The sequence below is a fragment of the Sorex fumeus genome, unplaced genomic scaffold (genome assembly GCF_029834395.1).
Source record: "Sorex fumeus unplaced genomic scaffold, SorFum_2.1 ptg000030l, whole genome shotgun sequence".
In the NCBI taxonomy this organism is placed as follows: Eukaryota; Metazoa; Chordata; class Mammalia; order Eulipotyphla; family Soricidae; genus Sorex; species Sorex fumeus.
In genome coordinates, this window is record NW_026606087.1 from 12,857,941 (window position 1) to 12,868,156 (window position 10,216).

At 37.2% G+C, this 10,216-nt stretch overlaps 1 protein-coding gene across 1 annotated transcript; it reads left to right on the forward strand.

The window, feature by feature from the left end:
* The first annotated feature begins 8,035 nt into the window (after window positions 1-8,035).
* Window positions 8,036-9,025, forward strand: LOC130025415 (olfactory receptor 52L1-like). The gene has a single exon (XM_056116367.1). The coding sequence runs from the start codon at window positions 8,036-8,038 to the stop codon at window positions 9,023-9,025; it is 990 nt and encodes a 329-aa protein (XP_055972342.1).
* Window positions 9,026-10,216: the final 1,191 nt, after the last annotated feature.

The following is a 10,216-nucleotide window of genomic DNA, read 5'->3' on the forward strand; positions in this document are numbered from 1 at the left end:
TGCAAAAGAATGAGATGGAGAAAAGGCAGTCATTTAGTGTGAGAGGGAACACAATAATGAATTCTGTGGATAGAGTATAACTGTATAGTCAAATTATTGGGTATCTGCCTTTTGGAGTTAGCAAAACTTAAGGAGCAAAACAAGGGACTATTTAAAGAAAGATGATTGAGTTTCCAAGAATGAATACTGGAGGTATCTAATCTTGTATATAACTGTGAGGCAGAGGATGACATTGAGCAAGGAAACACTGGCAAGTAGATAGTATATGTAGAGATGCTTCCTGTCAGATGGTGAGTAATAATACAGAGTTGGTCCATGGGTCAAAACCAGCAGAAAAGCCAGGCTATAGAGTCAGTGATGTATCTCCTTTATTTCTGAGAAGCAGATCATTAGGTAATCAATTACCTGAGTCTCTGTATTGTTAGAAGATTATAAATGACTAAGGAAAAAAAGAGAAATGAATTTATTTATTTTATTTTGGGCTACACCTGGCAGTGCTCAAAGGTTACACTTGGCTCTGCACTCATTAATCACTCCTGGTGGACTGTGGGGACCTTATGTAATACCGAGGCTTGAACCCAGGTCTTGGTATGCAAGGCAAATTTCCTATTCTCTGTGCTATCTTTTCAGCCCCTCATTGTTCTTTTATATGAAGAGAAAATAAATTTTAATTATAATTGCCTGAGTATTTTTATTAACAGGACTTGAAATTTATTGATTTTTTTCTGAAATAAATATTATAAACAAAATATAGGGTCCAAGATCTTGACAAATATATAGTTCCTTGAGCCTAGTAGTTCTTCTAAGTGACTTTGGATCTCTGACATTCTACATGATTACAATTGCCCTCTGTTAAGTTTAATCTTTATATTCTTTATATTTATAGTCTTCATTTACTGGTGGCTCTTTCAGGGTCAGGGGAATGAGACCCATTGTATCTACTGGTTATTTCCTGACGTTCCATTCGCTCTCAATGGAATGAACATCTCTGAATGCAACAGTTACGTGTACCTAGGTCAAGAAGTCGACATGATGAATGTCCTGGCACCTGAGTTGTGCAGGAGGAAGAGAGCCACTTGGAACACCTTCAAGAGTGTTGAAGAAATAGCTAAGAGGACGAAGAACCTCTGGATCTGGGCACATCTCTTCTATTCAACTGTTCTTTGTGCATTAACATATGCCTCAGAGACCTGGGCCCTATGAAAACAGGATAAAAATGCTATTCGGGTCTCCCAAAGAGGAATCGAAAGAGCTATGCTTGGAGTATCATGCTTCACTCAAATGAAAGAAAGAATCTGGAGTTCTGACCTCGATCGACGATCAAGAATCAGGGACGCTGACTCATTTGCCAAGGTGTTGAAAATCAGATGGGCTGGACACGTAATGAGGTTTGGAGACGACTGCTGGACTAGAGCCATTATTGACTGGATTCCACAGGACGTCGAAAGATCGCGTGGCTGCCCACCTATGAGATGGTCAGACTTCTTCGTCAAGACCCTAAACGATCAGTTTGAGACTCTTCTTGTTCCTAGAACGAGCAGATGCCATTGGGCTACACTAGCATGCAACAGGGATGAATGGAGACGTTACTGGCGCCTGCTCGAGCAAATTGATGAGTAATGGGATGTCAAGTGATCAAGTGATAATCTTCATATTCTTTATATTTATAATCTTCAATATTCTTTCTAAGAATATGGTGTTAAAAGAAATGGGGATGAGGGCTCAAGATATATGGGTAAGGTTATTTTCTTGCACACAGCGGGCCTGGGTTCAATACCCCACACTCCATATGTGCCCTGAATCATAAAAGAATGATTCCTGAGTGCCTAGTCAGAAATAAGTGAGCACTGTCTACCACCAGATGTGCCCTGGCCCAAAAAAAGAGGGAGAGGAAAAACATATAACCTCTCTAGTCTTATCTCTCTATGAATGGAATGGAAGAAAGATCTGTGGGAGGGATGAATTATGCCAGGAATGTAGAGTAAGATTCTTTAATGGCTGGATGATTGTAAGAAAGCTTAGTATGAATATGTGTATTAGTATAAAACATTAATAACAGTCGAAATTTGTTCAAGCTTACTTCATGGCCTTGAATCCCTGAGGAAAACAATTTTTACATGCACTATCACTTTAGTTTCACAATCCGGTGGGAGTCTTTGGTATCATGTGAATAGTCCTTTGGACATTCTGGGTTTTCATATTATAATAGTTTTCTTCTCTAATATTCCTATTTCACCCCCAACATTGCATGATCCCCTTAGAACTCCTATGTGTTCCATGAACAAAATAAAAACAAATATTTCTACCTCAACATTCCCATGACATATTACTAAACCTTTCCAGAATCCACCATCTTTATTTCCAACAGATAACCATCATCCATACTTAGTCTCATTCCCTAAAATTTATTAATACAGTATTTGATAATGAGATTCCTAATCTTTTGTTAAAAATGTGACAACTTCTAGAGTCTTTGGGGAGGAAGGTGGGTACACTGGTGCTGGAATTATGTGCATGGTAAATCACCAATAACAGTAATGTTAAGGAGTAAGGATAGCACTTGGAGAAATGCAAGAAGTTAAACTATCATTTAATTGTCTGGGGTGTTTCGTGAAGGGCACTTAAAAACTGGTTCAAATTATGACATAAAGGTAAGTTCATTGCTTTTCTTTTTTGTTGTATTTGGTTTTGGGGTTACACCCAGTTGTTATCAGAGCTTATCTTGTTTATACTCAGGGATCCTTGTGGTGTCCAGGGGATGATAGGTATTTATTCTGGAGATGAAATCAGGGTTGGCCACATGATTTCATGTGGCAAGAATCTTCAACCCTGTACTATCTCTCTGGCCCCAGGTCTTTCCATTTTCACATAGACTAGTAATTGGATGAAAGCTGCACTTGGAAGTGAAAGTGAACTTGGATGAACAGGGAAAGTGAATCGATTATGAGCAGCTGAGTCACACAGAAGATGGAGTAATGGACACATATAACCAGAGTTACCTAAATAGTTATGTCTGATTCTGACCTGTGAGAAAGAGAAGTTTGAGTTTAGAGAGTTTTGTAAATTTTCTTCATTCACTAAACAAAACACTGTCCTCCCGTTGTTCATCAAGTTTTGCTTGAGCAGGCCCAGTAACATCTCCATTTTTTTGAGACTTGTTGTTACTGTGTTTGGCATATTGAATACATCACGGGTAGCTTGCCAGGCTTTGGCATGCGAGCGAGATACTCTCAGTAGCTTGCTGGGCTCTCCGAGAGAGGCGGAGGAATCGAACCGGGCTCAGCCAGGCTGGCTGGGTGAAAGGCAAACGACCTACCACTGTGCTATCGCTCTAGCCCATATTTACTAAAGATTTCCTGTTGCTGTCATAAGGATATATGGAAACTAAGGAGGAAAGATTAGCACTAAGCAGATATGTGCAGATACCACTTTCTGCTCTACTTCTGTTCTGTCAGCTTTCCCTGGGGTACTAGATTTAGCTAGGTATGCCCAAGCCAATATAGAGGTTAACTTTGGTTCAGGTGCATCTGTGTTTCCTATGGGACTTACCAATTGGTAATAATATCACACCAGCTCAGTGCCTTGTTCAGTCACCAATCCTGCCTTAGGGAAGTTTAAAATGTATTTGCCTTACAGGTGAAATGAAAGAACCAACTACAAAAGCATGCATGGAATGTCAGGTATGGAAACTTATGTTAACTCTGAGGAAATTTACAATTCTGAGGAAGACTATTGACCACTGACTTCTGCTTTTTCTATAGTAACTGTGATAAATGTTATTTCTTATCCCCGCTGTTCTGTGTCTCGGGTTTATTTTAACGTTTCTCAAAGTAGCCGTTCTTCCTTGGTCAGAATCCTCAAATTTAACCTCTGCATTCCATTTCTCACGGATATGGATTGTGCCTTTCAAATTTCATAGATGGCCAGATGAGGCTCTGACAAAAAACTTTAACATGCACCTAAACAAGTATCCACATTGTGATAGAATCTATGTAGACACAGTTTATTTACCACTTTTACCAAAATCTTGCCATAGTTCATACTGGCAGAGCTTTATGTTTTTTGAAAATTTACTTGCGCACTTCTTGAGGGATGTATTTGGTTTTATCTTTTCTATTTGAGTGACGGTAGAGCTCTCCTGAATGAAACATTTTCATTATTGTCACACATAAGCAAGAGAAAGTCATCTTAGAATCTCAACTAGAGGCTCAGGGTGTTTCTTCAGCTAAATGGGCAGAACCATAGTTGAACCTTCTTGAGTTTGGGAATTTTCTCTTTAAGTTCTTTCTGGGTTGATGAGTTTCCTTCAACCTATAGTCAAGAGTATGTTTCCTCAAAGATATCCCGGAGGTTATTAAAATGGTGTGTCTGTACTTGGTATATTTTACTGATTGCTTTATGTGTCTTATATTAGACACCCAAATTCTGTCACTGACTGTTTTCTGTTTCTCCCTCTCCTAGTAGGTCATTGCTGTGAACCAGCTATTTATGTTATTTCTATAATGTCTGTTTCTCTCTTGGTATTTCCCTGTCACTACTTTTATAAAATTCATGTTACTGTTAGAAGGAGATTAAGAATACATAATAGGACACAGCCTATAAAGAAATCTCTTTAAACTGACCAGGTTTATTTTCAGTTCTGACACAAACCTATGGTTTTCTTATAGCTTCTAATGAGAAGATCCAGTGGAGTTTCTTCTGCTAAGCACTCAGAATATAATTTCCAATGTGAAGTAATGAGGATCAATCAGTCAATAATCCATTGTCTATTTCATCATAAAATTGGTAATACTTATTTGATTTCCTTTAAGTTTAGTGCATATCTTTTTAAGTTTATGCAATCCCTGGTCATTTAATACACTCATCTATTCACATTTTTTTAGTTGTATACACTTATTCAGCAATTCTGGAGTATTAATTACATGCCAGCATGTCTGTAACTTGTATGCCACTATAGTCATAACCAAGGCAGAGTCCCCGCTTTTCAAAGAATGATAGATGGATGGGTTTGAAATTGCAAGGCAATCACCAGGGTGCTAAAATGATTAGTTAGCAAACAAAAGGAGACATATAAATAATTTGGAGATAGCTTTATAGAAAAAGGTTAACTAGGAGGACTGGAGAGCTGTACAGCAGGTAAGATGTTTGCCTTCATGGTCTGACCCAGGTTTCAATTCCTAGAATCCCATATAATCCCCTAAGCACTGCCAGGAGTGACTCCTGAGTGCAGATTCAGGAGTAACCCCTGATCATAGTTGTGTGTGACACAAAATACTCCCACACAATCAAAAAAGGTCAGCTAAGACTAAATTTGTATGAATAAGGAATTTACAGAATTCATTTGCTTATGGTCCATCCCTCTGGTTAGAGTTAAATTATCTTTATTTTTAGTTTCTCAGGACTAATGTCTCTTCTGCTTTTCCTTTATGAAACGTTTAACCCCTTTGCCGTACTTTAGTAATTAGTGGATAATTAGGAACTTAATCTTCTACACCTACATTCACAAATCATACAACAGAAAGAATAGCTAGGTTGGAGCTGTAGAGATAGTACAGTGGGTAAGGTGCTTGACTTGCAGGCAGCTACCTGGACTCCATGCCCAGCATTCCGTGTGTTCACCATATAGACCCAGAAGTAACCCTGAGCATCACTGGCTGTACCTGCCCCCGCCCCCCAGAATATATAGGTTGTTCTCATATTTCTTTGCATTTTACTTTCACACCCCACCCCCCCAACCCCATATAGTTTGTCTTCATTCTTCACTGCTCTACTGATTAGCTTCTAGCAATTGTGCATCTGTTTTTTGACTCCTCAGCTGAAAAATGAGAAATGGAGAGAAGTTTTAATAGTAGGTAAGAAACAGAATTAACCTTCTCTGCAAAATGTTAAACACCAAAACATTACTTTTGAATAAAATTCTTATGACAGTCTTAATAAAAATATGTCACTGTTACTTGAAGTTATCAGAGATTTAAATTTGGAAGGAAAGCAGAGGTTGGGACGTGTATACTCAACAGACATTTTTCAGATTTTGTAGCTGCCATATTTAGAGTTTTGACGAAAGCATTTTGGTTATTACTGATTTATGGAAAATATAGCTAGGGTGATTAGAAGATGCATAATTTACTGGTTGGAGTCATTACCAATTCGTTATCTATGTAGCCCTTTTTCTCATAGAAACATGCAATCATTTGGCACTTTGTCTATCATTTAAGACAAACATACAGACATGTCAAGTTTCAAGTTTTTTATTGTCAAAAAGTGAATCATATAGAAGTTAAAATGAAAGCCAATTTAATTGTCATCATGAGTTATCAGAATCACTGAATAATCATCATTTTATGATGAGAGACATAGAAAAAGTTAGAGACAAGCTAACACACAGAGACAAAAGATTAAAAAGCCCAGAGATGATTTATTATGAATGATAATACTAGTAAGTAACACAGGTATGGGATAAAATATAAAATAACCATTAAGGAGTTGGAGTAATAATATAGTGGGTAAGGTTCTTGCCTTGCCCATGGCTGACCTGGGGTCTTGAGCCCCAGCATCCCATATGCTTCCTTGAGTGCTGCCAGGAGTGATCCCTGGCCTCAAAGCCCTGTGCACTGTCAGGTATGGCCAGAAAAAAAATTAACACGGAAAATTTTGAATCTAACTCTTACGTGTTGATTTTGTTGTATAGATGAATTTAAACATCATTGAACACTATTAACAATATCACTCAATGAATTAAATTATTTAATTACTTTACTTTATAGATGCCTATTGGTTAACTTGTAATTTCAAACCCATTAGTTTGTCAATTCTTGAAAAGTAGGGATTATGATTTGCTTAGAACATCAATACCAAGACAAGTTCCAAAAGTGCCTAAACATAGTTTGTATTCAGTAAACATGATTATTGTATTTTAGAAAAAACACTCTGATAGGAGGACAGATTATTGTTTTAGGAAAGTGTAATAGAGCTATATAAGAAAACAATCTAAACGAGAAAACGAGAGTATTTACTAAGGTGAGAAGTATGGGTTGAGAAAAATTATAAGGAGGATTAGAAATAAAGTCTATGGGTAGTGGTACTAGAAAAATGTTGATTTAGGATGGTAGATAGTGATAAAAATAATAATGTTTAAAAAAAGGACTTAGAGCATATTTTGGAAGGATGAATAAATAAATCCAGTCTTACACTTGCAGATTGTATTGTACAAATATTTAGACAATTGAAACTTATTTATGTTTCAAGTGATATTTGTTTTAAAAATATAAATTTGAAGGAAATTAATGCATATAAACATATGAAACCATGTAATTAAATTGTCTTAACATGAGATAATGCACATCATAGGGAAGACAAAAGGATATGAACTTCTGGAATCAACAACATAGAGTTAAAAAGTGGATGAATAAGATTATATTACTAGAGGTAGACAACAGAAGAACAGTGTAGAGACCTATATTATGGAATATGATGAGGGTTACATAACAAAAATTACTTAGGTATCACCAGAAACAATGCTTGGGGTGTTATATCCAGAGTTTACTCCCGAATTTCAGGGATCATGGAACAGAGACTTTTGCAATTAGGGCTCTGTGATGCTCAAGATAGAGTCCAAATAATGCCAGGGATCAAACTTAGTTCTTCACACTTGTTTGGCATAATCTGTACAGCTTGAATAATAACAATTTATTTTGAAAAGGCCTACTTTAAGAAACTATAACAACATTGATTTTAGTACTGTATAATGTGTAGAGGTGTTGAGGAGAATTCTTTAAAGTAGATAGTTCCAATTTGAAAGTAAATATGGCTGAGATTAGTCATAATTATGAAGACAGAATATGCTTACTCTTCTCTAGATAAAACTAATTCACATCCTAATCAGACATGAATCTACCTAATCACTAAGAAGTTATTTTAATAAGAAAAAATTTTATTCTATGTGTCTAACCTTAGACCCCTATGTTGCAGTTTAAACTTCCCCTGATGAAGATGGTAGCTAGACCTGGACAATTTCATGACTCATCAGGATGGAGAAATGATTTTGGTTTCCTTTCTGCATTCCCTCTCTGATCCAATGATGATGGTACTTAGTAATTACAGCGGGAGGTTACTCCAGCCTTCTTTCTTCCTAGTTGGAATCCCCGGTTTAGAGGACATCCAGCACTGGATAGCAGTGCCATTGTGTATCCTTTACCTACTTGCTCTAATGGGAAACATCACTATTCTTTTCATCATCTGGACTGACTCAACCCTTCACCAGCCTATGTACATTTTCCTGGCCATGTTAGCTGTCATTGACCTGGTGCTGGCTTCTTCTACTGCACCCAAGACCCTGGCAGTGATCCTGGTTCATGACCATGAGATTGGGTACATTGTCTGCCTAATCCAAATGTTTTTCATCCATGCATTCTCTTCCATGGAGTCAGGTATACTTGTGGCCATGGCTCTGGATCGCTATGTAGCTATATGTTATCCTCTACATCATTCTACTATACTGCATCCTGGTCTTATAGGGCGCATTGGGATTGCAGTTTTGGTGCGTGGATTAATCCTGCTTATCCCCTTCCCTATCCTGTTGCAGAGACTTATATTTTGCAAAAGCACAGTCATAGACCATGCCTATTGTGAACATATGGCTGTGGTAAAGCTTGCCTGTTCAGAAACAACAGTGAATAGAGCTTATGGGTTGGCAGTGGCACTGCTTGTGGTTGGGTTTGATGTCCTGGCCATTAGCATTTCCTATGCCCTTATACTCCAGGCAGTGCTAAAAGTACCAGGGGGTGAAGCTCGACTTAAGGCCTTTAGCACTTGTGGTTCTCATATTTGTGTCATTTTAATTTTCTATGTTCCTGGAATGTTCTCTTTCCTAACTCACCGCTTCGGACGCAATGTACCCCATCATGCCCATGTTCTTCTGGCCACTCTCTACCTTCTTGTACCACCTGCTCTTAATCCTATTGTCTATGGTGTGAAGACTCGGCAGATTCGCCAACGAGTACTCAGGGTATTTTACATAAAAGGATAGATATAAGTACAATGAAGTTATTTTCTTTAGAGGTTCCTGTCAAAGACACTTTCAATGTCCATGGAGTTTAGGAGCCCATGGATGATAAGGCTACTATTCATCAATCATTTACATTGGGGGACAGACACCTGTCCGTATACTAGTCCACAAACTGGCTATTATAATTGCTGTTGTAGACCAGCAGTTTCAATATTTCTATACCTGCAAACAGGTGTTGGTACTATAACTTCCAGTTGAAGATCACTGATCTAGGCTGTATGAATATAGACTTTTCATGGTGAATATCACTTACAGTTCTATGAGTCTTGTGTATAAGAACATCCTGAACACTGGGATCCATAGCTGATTGAGATGTTTTTGATTGCTGCATTTGTGAGAGTTTTCTTCATCCTGAATTTTGTTTCTGATTTAATGTTTTCTCTCTACTCTGTTTTGGAGACATTTGGACATAGGATATATACATGATCTGGATATGCCATGTTTTCTGCTTTTGCCCATTGACTGTGGGATATCACCTGAAATGGGAATGGGTGAAATAGGAATGGTAAGCCCCACACTTCTCCTTGTTGTTGTTTTTAGAATGTCATCGAATCCTTCAGCATAGTGCTGTGAACTCTATGTCACTGGGATCCCATATTGGATAGGATCATCTTAAAACAGTTGAGAAGGTTATAATCTTAGAAAAAACCTTTTGTTGACATATGATAATTACTCTATGTACTTAAGATCGACAAAAGGGGAGGACAAACTAATAAGTCTTGGAATAAAAACCAATAATTTATATTTTTAAGGAACAAAAACATAGTGGATTTATTTTATAAAAGGTCTGTAATTTTTTATTTATCCATTTTTAACTTATGAACCAGAGGAAATAAATCAAGTATTGAAAATAAATGTGCATTGTAAGTATTAAAGTGACAAAACAAAAACTACCATGTAATTATCAGTATCTGGTAACTTAAAATGTGTTAGAGTCTAATGTGATAAGCATAGATTTATCAATAAAAGTAGAGATAAAGCACTTGGATTGAAAACTGTACTCATTTTAGAAATGTGGGTATAGAATGATACTAATTAGAACTCCCTTTTGTGCATATAAGAATTATGTAGACTTACAAAATGATATTCACTATTGGTATATTGTATCTTGTTTGTAAGCATTGCTTTTTGTTCTGGATTAACTATTGTGTT

Coding starts and splice junctions, on each gene's coding strand:
- LOC130025415 (XM_056116367.1), top strand. CDS start 8,036: ATGATTTTGGTTTCCTTTCTGCATTCCCTCTCTGATCCAATGATGATG.